Source organism: Kluyveromyces lactis, assembly GCF_000002515.2.
Source record: "Kluyveromyces lactis strain NRRL Y-1140 chromosome A complete sequence".
Classification (NCBI taxonomy): Eukaryota; Fungi; Ascomycota; class Saccharomycetes; order Saccharomycetales; family Saccharomycetaceae; genus Kluyveromyces; species Kluyveromyces lactis.
In genome coordinates this window covers 442,102-459,512 of record NC_006037.1, presented here as the reverse complement: position 1 = coordinate 459,512, position 17,411 = coordinate 442,102, and the positions used below count along the sequence as shown (strand labels likewise).

The following is a 17,411-nucleotide window of genomic DNA, read 5'->3' as shown; positions in this document are numbered from 1 at the left end:
AAGTTAGTTGAATTTACTCATCATCTGCATTAGATCAATGATACAATGGCCGTCTTGTATAGTGTACACTAGTGAATATTAATAATTGGCATGTTTCAGGGTAACAATGCTTTCCTGAGTTTAGTTCATTCTTGTAAAAAAGACGTCGATTCGTAATACTACCCTGATACACTATACCCTTAACTGCAGTGCATAGATAAATAAAGTAAACCAAGAAGTACTATTCTTTCTTCATGGAACAAAACCTGAGTACCAGGAAAGATGCTTAACGATCTTAAGTTTTCACCAGCTTTTAAGTCTTTTGTTGATACCTCGTTTTTCCATGAATTATCAAGATTAAAACTTGAAGTGTTCAAGTTAGACTCTGCTGAGAAAGAATTGTTCTCTGCACTAGACCTTGAAAATATCACTTCTAACACTGTTTCACTCTCGCTTAGAGATGACAGTTTCGATCCTGTTCTCAATAATGAGGCAGTGACTTTGAAAGGGTCAGTGTTGAATTTTAATACTATCGAATCATTCAAATCCTGTGACAAAGTAAAGTTTATCAAGGAAAAGGGACAGCAATTACTAGAACAGGGCCTCAAGAATGGTCTCAAAGAGTGTGTTAGGTTTTATGTCATAAGCTTCGCCGATTTGAAGAAATATAAGTTTTATTATTGGGTTTGTATGCCTACTTTCCAGTCTGAGGGGTCATCGTACGAAATAATCTCAACAAAATCAATCGAAGATGGTGTAAAGAAGGATATATGGGAGCAGAACAGCTTTATCTCCTGTGTTGTGGATGGAAAGATTCAGGAAGCATCACCTCAGTATCTCAAAGTATGTCAGAAAGTCATCTTCAAGGACTTCAGTCGGCTGAAGGGCATTCCTGCCGCAGTTACTAAGAACTTTCTAACGGTTTGGAGTCAAATATCCACAAGGAATACGTACACCATATGTTTCCTTCGTGATGATAATTCCAGCTTCGCGGCAGAGATCAGAGTTACCGGGAGCAATACAGGATGTCTTAAGGTCAGCGGTTGGGAGAAAAATGGTCTTGGAAAATTAGCTCCGAAATCGGCTGACTTAAGCTCATTGATGGATCCCGTGAAGATAGCAGAACAATCCATTGATCTCAATCTCAAGCTAATGAAATGGAGGATTGCTCCTGACATTGATCTAGAAAGAATAAAGAACATTAAAGCATTGATCTTGGGGTCAGGTACCCTAGGTTGCTACGTGGCTAGAGCTTTATTAGCTTGGGGTACTCGTCATGTAACTTTTGTCGACAACAGCACTGTCTCTTTCTCTAATCCGGTAAGGCAACCATTATTCAACTTTGAAGATTGTGGGCGACCAAAGGCCGAAGCTGCCAGTGACTCTCTGAAGAAGATATTTCCTTCTGTCGTTTCTGCAGGTTATCAATTGGAAATACCAATGATAGGACATCCTGTATCGAACGAAAGCAAGCAGAGGAAGGATTATGAAATTTTGGACGAGCTTATAAGGACGCATGATGTTATATTTCTTTTAATGGATGCACGCGAGACGAGATGGCTTCCCTCGGTGCTTGGACGAATGCATGAAAAAATAGTTATTAATGCGGCCCTTGGTTTTGACAGTTATTTGGTAATGAGACATGGCAACAATAATGACAACCTGGGTTGCTATTTCTGTAACGATATCGTGGCCCCAAGTGATTCTCTAACTGACAGAACATTAGATCAGATGTGTACTGTAACTAGACCGGGTGTTGCCCTATTAGCGGCTTCCCAGGCTGTTGAATTATTGGTGACATATCTTCAGCCTTCGACGAACGTGCTTGGGTCAGCTCCGCATCAAATACGAGGATTTCTAAATGAATTTAAAACTGTAAAACTTGAAACACCGGCATATCAGCACTGTTGTGCAAGCAATGAAAATGTCATTTTAACTCTAAAGGAAAACGGATGGAATTTCGTGAAACAGGCGCTAGATGATTATAAGTGTGTGGAGCAATTAAGTGGACTGTCGAAGGTGCAAGAGGAGGCTGAATTGGCAATTCAAGAAGATATTTCCTTTGATGACGACGAGGAATTGTCAATAGAGTGAAGTATAGCCAGTGCATCTGACAGGCTGATGCGTGGAATGATGTGACATGCATTCCTTTTGTGATGAAGCGTAGAAATCGATATTCGTCGTTAGGAAAAGGTGTTTATCTCTGATTTAACGGTCAGGATGAAATTTAGTTTTATAATTCCCAAGATAAATATAAGTCTTGCACAATTTGCAGCGTATTACGCCATGACGGGCTTGGTACACCTACATAACTGGGCCTTTTTCCGTGATCCATCAGCTTATACCAGGCATGTTTTAGATGTAGACTAAACTCGTTATCCGACTGTGGTGTACGGATGTATAAATCAACTTGAAAAATTACCAAAGCATACAAGAACGGGAATATATATTAGGTCGAGTAGACAGGATAAATAGTCACACGTAGACAAGATAAATAGTCACACGTAGACAAGAAGCTAAGCACCAAATGCCACCGAAGAGACGCCACCATGGTGCTGGAAGAGTCCAGAATAAGAGGGGAAAAGTTGACACTGTAAAAGAGGAAATCAAACCCAAAGATGAGCCTGTGGAAACTGAAATCGATGGCGGATCTGCAGTTGATGAAGATGTTACCGATGATTTAGAACACAAGACGAGCAAGGAAGACCAGAAGGAAGACCAGAAGGAAGAGGACGGACCTATAGATGCACAGAACGGAACTTCTGAAACAAAAGTTGCGGGGGAATCCGTAAAAACAGTGGAAGACAAAATCGAATCAGTTACAACGAATGAAGAGGTCGTTGAATCACCAGTCAATGACTACAATGCCAGTAGTACAACTACCAAGGCTGAAGAGAAACAATTAGAGGAAGAAGCAAATGAAAAGACGGATACATCTCCTATAGTTGAAAATGAGGTCGTTGATGAAGAGGCCGGCACAACAAAATTTGACTTTGATGGTCAAGAATACAGTTATAAAGACAGACCTAGTGTAATAGAAGAGAAGGAAGGAAAGATTGAATTCAGAGTGGTTAATAATGATAATAGCAAGGAAAATATGATGGTTTTAACAGGGTTAAAGAATATCTTTCAAAAGCAATTGCCTAAGATGCCCAAAGAATATATTGCTCGTTTAGTTTACGATCGTTCACATCTTTCTATGGCCGTGGTACGGAAACCGTTGACTGTTGTTGGTGGAATAACCTATAGACCTTTTGATAAAAGAGAGTTCGCAGAAATTGTCTTCTGTGCTATTAGTTCGACCGAACAAGTCAGAGGTTACGGTGCACATTTAATGAATCATTTAAAAGATTACGTGAGGGCAACATCGCCAATAAAGTATTTTCTAACATATGCGGATAATTATGCTATCGGGTATTTCAAGAAGCAGGGATTCACGAAAGAGATCACATTGGACAAGAATGTCTGGATGGGATACATAAAGGATTATGAAGGTGGTACCTTAATGCAATGTTCCATGCTGCCAAGAATCCGGTATCTTGATGCAGCAAAAATCCTCTTATTGCAAGAAGCAGCAATTAGAAGGAAAATTCGTAGCATTTCTCAATCTCACATAGTTCGTCCAGGTTTGAAACAGTTCTTGGATCTTGATAATATAAAACCCATCGATCCAATGACAATACCTGGTTTAAAAGAAGCTGGCTGGACTCCAGAAATGGACGAACTGGCGCAGAGACCAAAACGTGGCCCTCATTATGCAGCAATGCAAAATCTTCTCACCGAATTGCAAAATCATGCAGCGGCATGGCCCTTTTTGCAACCCGTCAATAAGGAAGAAGTCCCCGACTATTACGAATTTATTAAGGAACCAATGGATTTGAGTTCTATGGAAATGAAACTAAACGGGAACAGATACGAAAAGATGGAAAATTTCATATATGATGCAAGGTTAATATTTAACAATTGTCGTGCGTACAACGGTGAAAACACATCTTATTTCAAGTACGCAAATCGTCTAGAAAAATTCTTCAATTCTAAAGTCAAAGAGATTCCAGAGTATTCACATCTTGTGGATTAATACTAACGATAATGAAATACTAATTTGTCGATATCTTTGCGTACCTGAACAGTCTACATGGCGAAAGTTGGCACATATATATATGATATGTATAAATATACATATACCGAAAGTGTAACATTAAAAGGCTCAGAAGGAGCTCCTGTATGTATACAAGCAATCCATGATTAGAGAAATAATGAAATTTTATAATCGATTTTCTGTTGATTAATAACGTGTTTCGAAAGACAAGGAGTGTAATCTATCACTCCATTTCGACATCCGAATGTTCGGACCCAGGAGGCTTCTCCTCCTTTTCCTTTTCCTTTAACTCTTTTATAATTTCAGCAGTTTTCTCATCTGAATAGATTTGAAATCCCTCTTTTGTGATACTGCTCAATTGTGCATTATTTTCATCTAATTTCTCTTCCATTACTTGCTTTAAGATCTTTAACACCAGCGATTCCGCCTCTTTCAAAGTAAGCGATGAATGCCATTCGTTTTGTAATTCTGATTGTGCACCTTCAGAACCTGACCCGATTGCCTTAGCATTATAACGATAGAAAGTTCCTGAAGGCTCAGCATGGTACAATTGGAACCCTTGTTCTTGATCGTACCCTCCGATCAATAACGCCACACCGAATGGTCTAGACATCAATCTTTCTTCACCAGAAGCACCCTCACCAAATCTTAACGCAAGATCACACACCGATTGCGTCAAAGATTCAACAGTAATCTTTTCATCGTAATACAAATCGTGTGTCACTGCGTTGACTCTAGCATGTTCAAGCATAGATCTTGCATCTGCCGTCAACCCACTCATTGCACAACCGATATGCGTATCCACTTCCACTATTTTCTCGATGGAATCACTCTCTAATAGTGCAGAAGTCACACGCTTCTCAACTCCAAGTACAATCCCTTCATTTGTAACAACACCGATCGCTGTACTCCCCAATTTAATGGCTTCCAAAGAATATTCAACTTGGAAAAGACGACCTTCAGGCGAAAAAGTGCTCACACCACGATCGTATTCGCTTCTAGTCAAAAACATACTGAACCGTTATTATTATTATGATTGCTTTATGAGCTGCTGCAAATCGTTACTGATTGGTAATGGGGAATAGACAATAGGTAATTCAATGAGATTCAATTCAATCACTTAAGTCAGTAGTTCAAATGCAAACAAAATGTTGTCAATTGGAAAGAGTTATTAACTAGCACTGGAAAATCGCTGCGATTAATATATATTTCCGTATGTTACACCCACTCCTCTCTCCTGTTTGAACGTTTCAACAACTTGTTCTCTTACTACTTACAAATATTCACTTTGACAATATCTTATTTTGCCACTTTCCATTGTTAAAGGGTATATGCCTAGGCACAGTAAGCTGTTGTTATTTTGAAAAATCAGTTTAAAAAATAAATTTATTTTGAAAAGCAAGACTGCGAAAATTGAATTTAGCACGTGACAAGAAATTGATCTAAACGAACAAGCTGCGTTTTTAATGGTGCCTTTAGTGATTTTGGTTCTGATCCGAATCTAAACAAAAGAACAATATACATGGAGTTCCAGTAACGGTAAGCAATTGTAACAGTTGTAATTCATATAACAGTACAATTGGATATCTAGCGTGAATTGTTACTATATTCAACTGTGACATTATTCTACTGAATTGTTATTTCCTGTTTCTTTGAATTATTCGATCATTGGGCTTTTGATTTAGCAACAAGAGAGCAAGAGCCATGTCAGACAGTACCGAAGAAATAAAGGTAGCGGTACGCAAACCTTTCTTGCCCCAGGGCAAATACTTGAAGCTAGAAGAAATTGAGTATGAATTCGGTGGTATTCCTGGTGTCATTGGGATGATGGTTGGGTTCCCGGCATTGATGTATTATATGTGGTTGTCAGCACAATTTTATAATGGTGCTCCAGCATGGCCTAAAGATGGTGAAACTTGGGGTCAATTCCTCGGCCACTTATTGCAATTGGTAAAAGACCACGGTGTTCCATCTTTGTACGCGTGGACTATCTTTCTAACCTTCTGGGTTGCACAAATTGTGTTTTATTACACTTTGCCTGGTGTCTGGACTAAAGGTCAACCATTGGATCATTTGCAAGGCAAACAGTTGCCTTACTACTGTAATGCCATGTGGACTTTCTACGTTTCCAATGCTCTGATTATCACTTTGCACTTGACCGGAATCTTCAAGTTGTATACCATTCTTGATATGTTCGGAGAAATCATGACATGTGCCATTATTTCCGGGTTTGCTTTCTCCATTTACTTGTACGTGTACACATTAACCGTCTCAAAGGACTACCATAGAATGACCGGTACCCATATCTATGATCTCTTTATGGGTGCACCATTGAACCCTCGTATCGGATACTTGGACTTGAAGATGTTCTTCGAGGTTAGATTGCCATGGTACACCTTGTACTTCTTGACCTTGGGTGCCTGTTTCAAGCAAGCGGAAGTTTACGGTCGCGTTAGTCCACAACTATGGTTGATTTTATTCGCACATTGGTCTTACGCTAACGCTTGTTCCAAGGGTGAAGAGTTGATTGTGCCAACTTGGGATATGGCCTACGAAAAATTCGGGTTCATGTTGATCTTTTGGAATATCGCTGGTGTTCCATACACTTACTGTCATTGTACCTTGTATTTATACTACCATGATCCATCTGAATACCAATGGTCGACCATTTACAACGTGTCTCTCTTCGTTGTCTTGATGATCGCATATTACTTCTTTGATACCACCAATGCCCAAAAGAACTCGTTCAGAAAACAAATAGCTGGTGATAAAACCATTAGAAAGACTTTCCCATTCCTACCTAAACAAGTTTTGAAGAACCCTAAGTACATGATTACCGAAAATGGCTCGTACTTGTTGATTGATGGTTGGTACAAATTGGCAAGAAAGATCCATTACACTGCTGATTGGACTCAATCTCTAATTTGGGGTTTATCCTGCGGTTTCAACAGTCCATTCCCATGGTTCTTCCCTGTCTTTTTCTTCGTCGTTCTGGTTCACAGAGCTCTAAGAGACGATGCTAAGTGCAAAAAGAAGTATGGAGCTGACTGGGATAAATACTGCAAGGAATGTCCATACCTATTTATCCCGTATGTCTTTTGAAATAGTGACACTGACATGCTGCAACATGTGAACATCTCAACCAGACATTTTGCCTTCTGAATGAATACCAAAACTAAAAAAGCTCCATCTATTTAAAAGGAAAAAGAGTAACAACAACAAGTAAGAATTAGTTGCTTAAGACATGATGTGCGATACTACATATTCTATTTGTAACTTTTATCTACAGTTTCAAAAGATAACTTTTGTGTATATTCTTACTACTTCTGTCAACTGACGTTCCTCTTTACTATGTGGTGGTTTATGTGCACCATAATGAAAATTCGACTTTTTGTCGATTTAACATACAGCTGAAAATACATGATGAATAAAGGTCAAAGGCAGATCACAGATTCAAGATTGATATATATTCATATCAGTATTCATCTACAATAGGACGATTAAAATCATGGGTTACTACGATGCTATATGCACACTGGATACTTTAGATGGTGCAGAACAAGTTTCTTTCACTAAAAACCAACTAGCCTTTCTAGTGGAAGAGGAAATACAACAGAGGAAAGATAGAGACGAGTTGAAACCTAAGGATACAGTTGAAGGAAGACGTGTGCCAGTTCATGAATACTTAGGTCCACTCTCACCTAAGCAGGCAGAAGCAGCTGCATTTGCAGAGTATCATTGGGACCACCAATTGCTTGGTCCATACGTGCCAAAATCGAAATTAGAGTCTTTATCGGCCAACGAATTTGCAGCGTACTTTAGGAAGAGGCAATTTGAAGAGGGAAGAAAGGCCTTAGAACGTGTAAGCATGGTACCTGCCATTGATCTACCCATAATGGGTGGTGGTAACCCATATGGAGCTGCCCCACACAAACAAAAACACTATAGGAATTAATATCCATACTGATTTAGAGAGGCGGTAACTGACTTGTCATGATGATGTTATTTGATAGGCAAGGGAAGTGAACTGAACACGATACTGACAGCTGATGCTTGTGGCCATACGAATTTTAGACTATGAACTCTTTTAAGAAGATTCTCCAAATACCTATATATACATATATACTTTTATATGTATAGCTGAAAATTGTAACATTTATTGAACCATTAGTCGCTGAATGATTTCAAATACCTCAACATTCAAGAGTAGCTTGTATGAGATTTGATGTTGGAACTACAATAAGTGATATTGTTTTGAATTATATATTTATATGAGGGGGAAAGAAATTTTCTACCTTAATCTTGTTCAGCAATAGAGACCAATCTTTCCTCAATTTCATCAGCTGTTAGCGTAAAGAATTTATCCTTAATCGCTACACCAACTTCTAGATCATTTTTGCTGAAATCTGTTCCTAATGAGTCAATTAGGGTAGTGATACCGAACTCAACGGTTTTTTCCCAACTTTCCTCATCGATTTTATCGTCCTTTAACTTCTTGAAATGCTTCTCCAAAGCAGAGTTCAACTCCTGCTGTTTTGGGCCAGTGGCAGTAGCCTTGTACCCCGTATAGTAACCAGCAGGGTCACATTTGAAAATAGCAGGTCCTGTTTCCTCATCGTACGAAATAAAAGTCAAAATAATCCCTAATGGTCTCATGTAAGCTCTTTGTGTGTATATTTGCGACAAATTGGCCATTCTTTTAGCTAGTACGGAGCATGGGATATCATACCCATATTTATAACGAAACTCACTAGCTTCGGCTTTACATCTCAATGCAATATTTCTGGCATCTGGAACCGGTCCTGTGGCACAGAACCCGATATGTCTTGCCACTGGGAAAATATAGCTAACCGTCTTAGGATCTAAAAGCTTATCTGGGACTTTCTTCTGGCTAATTACCACAGAGGCGGTCTTGGACCTGATGGCTATTGAGTTTAGATTAGGTTGATTGGCCGCTTTGAAGGCATACTCGACTTGGTAAAGACGACCTTCTGGAGAGAAAATAGTAATGTGACGATCGTAACCTGCAGCAGACATAGGATATGTGGTTATAGGGATTCCCAATTGACGATTGAGATTCAGTAGTTACAGGAAGATCAATGAGTTGCCAGGTTCTTCGTATATCTTGGTAAAGGTAACTGTAGTGCGTTGATGTGTTTGCCACCAAAATTATTTAAAAGTTGAAATTAGAGTTAAAATTGAAATGAAATATTAAGGAAGGGGAAGACAACTGAGATAATGCAATCAATAAGAAAAAAAACAGCAACATCAAAAAACACAAGCAAAGCATCCGTGTTACGGTTTTGCGCTACCAAGTCTCAGAATGAGTCCCAGTCTTCTAGATCTAGAGACGCAACTAGCGTTCTACAAAGCTTATCATAACAATACTGGGAATGTGTTAATTCATAGCATTTTTGTCCCAACGATTCTCTTTACATCCATGCGTATATTGAACGACGTTAAGATCTGGAATGGCTATACCTTGACTCATTTGTTAGCGTTGTCATTTGGGTTGTTCTATATACTGTTACGAGTAGGTACCGGAATCCTTGCGTCGTTGATATTGGCACTGACGTGCAAATTTTTGAACGACGGGACTATTAAGATGACACAGACCACTGCCTGGATATTATTTGTGATCAGTTGGATCTTCCAGTTCATTGGCCACGGTGTTTTCGAGAAGCGCAAACCTGCGCTTCTCGATAACTTGGTGCAAAGTCTTGTGCTAGCGCCATACTTCATCCTTTACGAATTACTATTTATTTTAGGGTTCATGCCTGAACTTAAGAAGAATCTACAAGCTCGTGTTGACAAAGAGCTAGATCGTATGAGAGCGAGTAAATAAACTTAACCTCCGTTCGCCTAAACAGTATATATGCTCTATTTATGACTTCTATGATGATGACAATAACGATACTTGAACCCATGATGGAATTGAAACATCAATCACGTGATATAGAAATGATCTCTTTTTTTTCTTCTTTCTATCAGATCTCTGCGATTCGCAGTCACATGACTAGAACTGGGCAAGAACCCCTTTTTATTTCCAGATCCGGGATCACCGTATCATCATGTACGAAACACAACCCCGGGTAACCAAAGGATCACAGAAAAACAATTCGAAAACTGCAGGTTCTTGTACCACACTGCCAGGAACCGGTGCTGCGTGCTGTCGGTATTTTCATTTGTTCTTTTTCTGAGTGAAAATGAGAGAATCAGAAAATGAGAAAAGATTAGGCCCAAAATAATTGAATAAGTCTATCAATATACTTAGAACATATATAAATATATATATGTCTATACATATATAAGTAATTCGTATAAACAAGTTTTAGCTTGAATTGGGTTAGAAAGGCCAGACAAACTCTTGAGGTTTAGATAGAGTGCGCGAGTTGCATTGCAATTGTGCAAAAGAGAAAAAAAAAAACCAATCAAAACGGAGAAATAAAAGGAAATAGCATAATACCGAAAAGAGACGACAAAAAGGAAGTGTCTCGTATTCCTGCATTCTTTTAGTTTTTGATTTCAATTTAGTTTGGATAATTAAATTTGATTGGCGATTTGTATAGGGATCCTCTTGGCCTTGTATACAATCTGGAAGCTTATAGGTCCTTTTACTTGGCTCCTGACGCATTTAAATACCTACAATGACGGTGTTTTTGGGTGTTTACCAGGCGCTTTACGATTATTCTGCGCAAACAGATGAGGAACTAACTGTCAAAGAGGGTGATCTATTGTATCTTTTAGAAAAATCTAGCATTGATGATTGGTGGACCGTTAAGAAGAGAGTTATCGGATCTGATCAGGATGAACCCGTAGGTTTGGTCCCCAAGACATATATTGAAGAGGCTCCAGTGATTGGGAGTGTAGTTGCGCTTTACGATTATGAACAAGTTCAGAATGCCAATGAGGAATTGGTATTCCATGAAAACGATACGTTCCAATTGTATGACGATAGGGATGCAGATTGGTTCTTGGTGAAGAATACCAAGAATTCAGAGGTTGGGTTTGTGCCAGGTAATTACGTGGAAAAACAATCGCAGCAAGCTGGAGGTCCCGCTGCAGGAGTTACACAGTCTAAGCACCAAGCCCCAGCTGTTCTACCCCTTTCTGAACTTCCAGCTCCACCTCAGAGGTTGGACAGAGTCAATTCTCAACCATCATTCAGAAGCGGATCTACCCCTGCTGGCGCTGCAAGTACAGCAGATGCTCCAGGAGCTCCATCTACATCGACACCACCACCAGCATCAAATGCAGGCGTTGCGTCTCATACAACTATGCCAGTTGATGTTTCACTGCTCCCTCCACCTCCAAAGAGAAACGATACGGCAACCACAGAAGTCCAGCGTGAGTCAGCAGTAGCAGAACCTCCAGCAATGCCTCAAAGACCTTCTAATACTGAACACCAAACAAGTTATCGTGATGACCCAAGAGACAATAATAGAACTTCCCAAATAACTAGAGATTATTCAGATGATGAGCGTGATTACGATTTCGATGACGATGAGGAAGATCAACCTCCACTGCCATCTAGAAATGGAAGACCTTCAGCCTCGACCGCTGAACATGTTTGGTCTGTTAGTGAGGTTGATGGTCGTAAGAAATGTAAAGCTACGTTGACTGTTTCTGCTGAACGTATTCATTTCTTCTCTGCAAAGACAAAAGTGGATCAAGAATGGGCAGTTAAAGATTTGATCAACTATAACAATGAAAAAAAGCATCTATTTCTTGAATTTAAAAACCCTTACATTAACTTGGAATTGCATACTGGCTCTAACGATCTGGCTAACGAGATCATGGGCGTCTTGGGTGAGATTAAAGGTGCCCAGACAGCAGTTGGGTTACGTGAAGTTGAAGCTGCTTCAAGGCCTGCCATGACCAAGAAAAGAGCTAAAGCTGTATATGACTTTTTCGCTAACTCTCCTGATGAACTCACCGTTAAAGAAGGCGACTACATTAATATCTTAGATGACAGGACTTCGAAAGACTGGTATATGTGTGAATCTGTAGAAACAGGTAAAAGAGGCATTGTCCCCGCACAATTTGTCGAAACACGCGGATCAGGCTCATCAAGGCCTTCTGATGAAAGCCCTTCTAGGAGTAAGTCTAAGACCAGATCCAGATCTAACACTTCTAACTTTACTCAAAATTTAGTTGGCAGCTGGAAAGAGGATGCTGATCAAGATGTATCGAAGAAAAAGTCTAAAACTTCGAGCTTTTTCTCCAAGAAGAAGAAAACTGATGATAAAGAGTTCCCTGATCCTAAAAAGGTTAGAATTTGGGTAGACAGAAGTGGTACTTTCAAAGTTGAAGCACAGTTTTTGGGCTGTGTCGATGGGAAGGTTAACTTACATAAGGTGAACGGTGTGAAAATTGCTGTTGCTGCAGACAAATTGTCCGAAGATGATATTTTGTATGTGGAAAGATTGACGGGTATGTCTATGGAGAAATTCAAACATAAACCCAAGAGTTCAAATAATGACAGTAGTGCAGTAAACGCAGAACGTGAAAGAAGAAGAAAGGCTAAGGAGCGTGAACGGGAACTTGAAGAAAGAGAACGTGATAGACAATTAAGAGAGCAAGAACTTAAAGAGTTAAAGAGGGCTAGAGATCTCTTGGAAAGCGAAAGAGAAAAGCTGAGGAGTGCACAAGACAAAGAACTGCCACCTGTGAAACCACCAAGACCAGGCAGTGAAGCAAGCAAAACGCACCCTGTCACAAAGAGCTCCAAGAATCCCGAATACGATTGGTTCGAATTTTTCTTGAATGCTGGTGTTGATGTCAACAATTGTCAACGCTACACCATTAATTTCGAAAGAGAGCAAATTAGTGAAGAAATCTTGCCAGATATCGAGCCTTCTTTATTAAGAAACTTAGGTCTACGTGAAGGTGACATTTTAAGAGTAATGAAGTATCTAGATAACAAGTTTGGCAGAACAAAGGAGGCTTCTCCATCAACTGGATTGTTTACTGAAGCCGATGGATCCTTGAAGGTTAACCATACAGGTGCTCCCGCATCTGCAGGCGTATCTCATAATCTATTACCAGATAGTAATTCATCGAATAGAGATGATGATGCATGGACTGTTAGACCTGCTGCTAAAGCCAGCGACAGCTCCAACAAGGCTCAGGATTTCTCTGGGTCACTTCAAGATTTGCTTGATTTGCAACCTTTAGAGCCGAAGAAGAAAGAAACACCAGCTCCAGATGTCAAGCATCTAGAATCTGTCACCACTAACGGTTCGAATAAAAAGGAAGAAACCCCTCTGTCAGCAAATAAGACGGGTACTTCTTTGGTTCCATTAGATCCATTCAAAACTGGTGGTAATAATCTAATCCCTATTACTACAGGGGGATTCATTATGATGCCAGTAGCAACAGGCGGTTTAATGCCATTCCAACCGACTGGGGGGCTAGTACCTCTGCAAAGGACTGGAGGTATGATTGCACCTCAAACAACGTTTGGTATGCAACCAACAGGTACTGTCTTGCCAGTTCAAAAGACTGCGAACGGTTTGATACCAGCGAACACTGGAGGGTTGATGCCACAAACGACGTTTGGTGTACAACCCCAAACAGCATTCCCCGCTACAACCTTTGGTTCAAGTATCACAGGAGGCGCAATGCCTTTACAAAGGACTGGTGGTGCCTTACCTCCTACTTCCTTCAACACGCAAATGCCCGGTGCAATGCCATTGCAATCAACTAACACATTTGGTAATCAATTAACTGGAGGTGCTAATTTGCTGCCTTCCACCACTTTTGGAAACCAATTTACTGGAGGTGCTAATCTACAACCTGCTACCACTTTCGGAAACCAATTCACAGGAGGTGCGAATATACAGCCGGCTACTACCTTTGGGAACCAATTCACAGGTGGAGCGAACATCCAGCCAAACTTCAATTCTGGGAATCTATTTACCGGCAATCAAATGAACATACAACCCCAGACAACGTTTGGTAATCAATTTACAGGTGGTATCAATTTGCAAAACCAACCAAGCCTCGGAAATCAACTTACTGGCGGCGCTCTTCTTCAACAATCTCAGCTCTCCTTCGGCAATCAATTAACTGGTGGTGCTAATGTTCAACAACCGTTCAATAGCAACCTACCACAAACTTCATTTGGTTTATCTCAAACTACGACTGGTGGATTCCAGCCACAATCGTCATTTGGTATCAATTTACAAAGAACCGGAGGTATGAATACAGCACCTCAAACATCATTCAATAACCAAGGAGGTGTCAATCAAGTAACAAATTCCTTCCAGAATATGAATTTGTCCCAGCAACCACTGCAGAATCAGCCAACTGGATTCGGTTTTGGTAACGGTCCACAAGCTCAGCAACAAAGACAAGCAAATATCTTTAATGCGTCATCCAGCAATCCGTTTGGATTCTGATTCCCAGTTTTCAGTCTTGATTGGAGTAATAATTTGTAATTTAGATCATAAGAACTGTATTTAATCAATCTCAACTGACTTCATGACGGTTATGACTTGAAATAATGTGACTTAAATACTAGGCAAAGTATGTAATAAATAAATAATGGTTCAATAGTAAATTGATGTACGATAAATAATGTGATAGGTTAATCAATTTAATTTGATGCAGGATTACCACTCTTGAGCCCTGTTACCAAATGGACTCTTCTTAGTACCCTTGATAGGTTTTATTAGTTTGGAACCACCTTCTAAGAAAGAGAACCTGTCTCTTCTCATGGCTTCATACTTAGCAATGTACTCTTCTTTCTGCATTGTGATACCAATATCATCAAGACCGTTAACCAAACAGTGTTTTCTGAAAGGCTCAACATCGAAATGATCCACAAGAACATTACCTTCAGCATCCATGATCTTCTGCGATGGTAAATCGACTATCAATTTAGCACCAGCTTCTGCCAATGGCGAAAGCTTTTCTACGATTAAATCTTCAGGAAGTCTGATTGGAAGCAAACCGTTTTTGAAGGAATTGTTGTAGAAAATGTCACCGAAAGATGGGGCAATCATACACTTGATACCGAAATCCTTCAAGGCCCATGGTGCGTGTTCTCTGGAAGAACCACAACCAAAGTTATCACCAGTAATGACCAAGATTTCAGCATTTCTCCAAGGTTCAACGTTCAAGACCCAATCAGTTTCTACATCCTTACCGTCAGGACCTTTGGTGAACCTCCATTCATAGAACAAACCACTCTTCAAACCTGTTCTCTTAATAGTCTTCAAAAATTGTTTTGGAATGATGGCATCAGTGTCAACGTTCGCCTTGTCAACTGGAGCAGCAATACCGTCCAATTTTAGGAAAGGATCCATACCTTTTGGAGCAGATGTTGGAGCATCTTTGAGAGGGGTTTCCTTTGTTACATGATCAGAAGGTGGGATATCCAATTGTTGATCATCGACTTGTTCATCCACTGACTCGCCCTCTTCGATTGGTTCTTTTTCGTGTTCATAGACAGCATTTTGCAAGATTTTGTCTTCAGCTTCTTGCTCAATGGAAACCTTTGGAACATCGCTGTTTCTGTATTCATGATCTCTAATGTCAACGAAATGACCAGCAATACCAGCAGCAGCAGCCATTGCTGGAGACATTAAATGAGTTCTAGATAGAGCACCTTGACGGCCTTCAAAGTTTCTGTTGGAAGTAGAAGCACAACGTTCTTCAGGGTCCAAAATATCTGGGTTCATACCTAGACACATAGAACAACCAGCTTCTCTCCATTCGAAACCAGCTTCCTCAAAAATCTTGTCTAAGCCTTCAGATTCAGCTTGTTTCTTCACCAAACCAGAACCTGGAACAACCATAGCCAATTTAACATTATCAGCTTTCTTATGTCCCTTAACGACGGCAGCAGCAGCTCTCAAATCCTCAATTCTAGCATTGGTACAAGAACCGATAAAGACCTTATCGATAGAAAGTTCTTTCAATGGAACGTTTGGAGTCAAGCCCATGTATTTCAAAGCTCTTTCCACAGTAGCCTTTACAGCAGGATCAGAGATGGTTGCCGGATCTGGAACAGAGGCAGTGATTGGCAATGCATCTTGTGGAGAAGTACCCCAAGTGATTGTTGGGATGACATCAGTTGATTTAATAGTGATATCGTAATCAAACTGAGCACCTTCATCGGTGTGTAAAGTCTTCCAGTAGGCGACAGCCTTGTTCCATTCAGCGCCCTTTGGAGCCAAAGGTCTACCCTTGATGTAATCGAAAGTAGTTTGATCTGGTTGAATCAAACCGGCTCTGGCACCACCTTCGATGGCCATATTACACATGGACATACGGGCTTCCATAGACAGTTCCTCAATTGCTTGACCTGCGAATTCGATAACACAACCAGTACCACCCGCAGTACCAATGACACCGATGATGTGTAAGATCAAATCCTTAGAAGTCACTGATGGGGACAATGGACCATCAACGTAAATTCTCATGTTCTTCGACTTGGCCTGAATAATGGTTTGGGTAGCCAAGACGTGCTCAACTTCAGAGGTACCAATACCAAATGCAAGTGCACCAAACGCACCGTGAGTAGAAGTATGGGAATCACCACACACCACAGTGGTGCCTGGCAATGTGAAACCTTGTTCTGGACCAATAATATGCACGATACCTTGTCTAGCATCAGTCATACCAAAAAATGTGACTCCAAAATCCTTAACGTTTTGTTCCAAAGTTTGAACTTGCAAACGGGAATCGGCTTGCTTAATGAAAGATGCAGTATCGACAAAATTCTTTCTGGATTCAGTAGGGATGTTGTGATCCACTGTAGCCAAGGTACAATCAACTCTTCTAACTTTTCTACCAGCATTCTTTAAACCTTCAAAAGCTTGTGGAGAAGTAACTTCATGAACCAAATGTCTATCAATATACAACAAATATGATCCAGATTCATCCTTATGGACAATATGGTCCTGGAAAACCTTGTCATACAAGGTTTGTGGACCGTTTGATTCGGTAGCAGCAGGAGCAGTCATAATGGGATATAAATAAACTCTACTTTACTATGTTCTTGTCTGACTTTTTAACAGATACAGCCCTTAATTTCAAAACTTATAGCCTCTTCAACGGTGCTAAAGTAAAGCTTACTTTTATTTTGCTTGAGCTGAATATGACAAAAGAATATAAACCAATACGAGGATGAATAAACGATACCTACATTCGAGGAACTTTCAACAGCTGACAAAGTCATCGCATCCTTATATATCATGATTTCATTTTTTTTCACTGGTCATCTCATACATAGTTTAAAAAAAGCAAGCTGCATAGATAATTTTTCGCCGTTGCAGGATAGCGGACCGGGAAAAATATATGACAGCTGACTCATCATTTTGCC

The 17,411-nt window shown here is 40.1% G+C and overlaps 9 protein-coding genes across 9 annotated transcripts; 6 read left to right on the top strand and 3 right to left on the bottom strand.

Annotated features, from left to right (window-relative positions):
- Positions 1 to 261: 261 nt before the first annotated feature.
- Positions 262 to 2,073, top strand: ATG7 (Atg7p; the record flags this gene model as incomplete). Its single annotated transcript, XM_451226.1, has 1 exon — positions 262 to 2,073. The coding sequence occupies one exon, from the start codon at positions 262 to 264 to the stop codon at positions 2,071 to 2,073; it is 1,812 nt and encodes a 603-aa protein (XP_451226.1).
- A 433-nt stretch (positions 2,074 to 2,506) lies between these two features.
- Positions 2,507 to 4,057, top strand: GCN5 (histone acetyltransferase GCN5; the record flags this gene model as incomplete). Its single annotated transcript, XM_451225.1, has 1 exon — positions 2,507 to 4,057. The coding sequence occupies one exon, from the start codon at positions 2,507 to 2,509 to the stop codon at positions 4,055 to 4,057; it is 1,551 nt and encodes a 516-aa protein (XP_451225.1).
- A 244-nt stretch (positions 4,058 to 4,301) lies between these two features.
- PUP2 (proteasome core particle subunit alpha 5) lies at positions 4,302 to 5,090 on the bottom strand (the record flags this gene model as incomplete). Its single annotated transcript, XM_451224.1, has 1 exon — positions 4,302 to 5,090. One exon carries the CDS (start codon positions 5,088 to 5,090, stop codon positions 4,302 to 4,304), a length of 789 nt encoding a protein of 262 aa, XP_451224.1.
- Positions 5,091 to 5,782: 692 nt separating this feature from the next.
- ERG4 (delta(24(24(1)))-sterol reductase) lies at positions 5,783 to 7,180 on the top strand (the record flags this gene model as incomplete). Its single annotated transcript, XM_451223.1, has 1 exon — positions 5,783 to 7,180. One exon carries the CDS (start codon positions 5,783 to 5,785, stop codon positions 7,178 to 7,180), a length of 1,398 nt encoding a protein of 465 aa, XP_451223.1.
- Positions 7,181 to 7,586: 406 nt separating this feature from the next.
- LDB7 (Ldb7p) lies at positions 7,587 to 8,033 on the top strand (the record flags this gene model as incomplete). The annotated part of the gene is made up of 1 exon (XM_451222.1): positions 7,587 to 8,033. The coding sequence occupies one exon, from the start codon at positions 7,587 to 7,589 to the stop codon at positions 8,031 to 8,033; it is 447 nt and encodes a 148-aa protein (XP_451222.1).
- Positions 8,034 to 8,374: 341 nt separating this feature from the next.
- Positions 8,375 to 9,115, bottom strand: SCL1 (proteasome core particle subunit alpha 1; the record flags this gene model as incomplete). The annotated part of the gene is made up of 1 exon (XM_451221.1): positions 8,375 to 9,115. One exon carries the CDS (start codon positions 9,113 to 9,115, stop codon positions 8,375 to 8,377), a length of 741 nt encoding a protein of 246 aa, XP_451221.1.
- Positions 9,116 to 9,401: 286 nt separating this feature from the next.
- On the top strand, positions 9,402 to 9,923 carry MPO1 (2-hydroxy-palmitic acid dioxygenase MPO1; the record flags this gene model as incomplete). Its single annotated transcript, XM_451220.1, has 1 exon — positions 9,402 to 9,923. The coding sequence occupies one exon, from the start codon at positions 9,402 to 9,404 to the stop codon at positions 9,921 to 9,923; it is 522 nt and encodes a 173-aa protein (XP_451220.1).
- An 802-nt stretch (positions 9,924 to 10,725) lies between these two features.
- SLA1 (cytoskeletal protein-binding protein SLA1) lies at positions 10,726 to 14,481 on the top strand (the record flags this gene model as incomplete). The annotated part of the gene is made up of 1 exon (XM_451219.1): positions 10,726 to 14,481. One exon carries the CDS (start codon positions 10,726 to 10,728, stop codon positions 14,479 to 14,481), a length of 3,756 nt encoding a protein of 1,251 aa, XP_451219.1.
- Positions 14,482 to 14,694: 213 nt separating this feature from the next.
- Positions 14,695 to 17,052, bottom strand: LEU1 (3-isopropylmalate dehydratase LEU1; the record flags this gene model as incomplete). Its single annotated transcript, XM_451218.1, has 1 exon — positions 14,695 to 17,052. The coding sequence occupies one exon, from the start codon at positions 17,050 to 17,052 to the stop codon at positions 14,695 to 14,697; it is 2,358 nt and encodes a 785-aa protein (XP_451218.1).
- Positions 17,053 to 17,411: the final 359 nt, after the last annotated feature.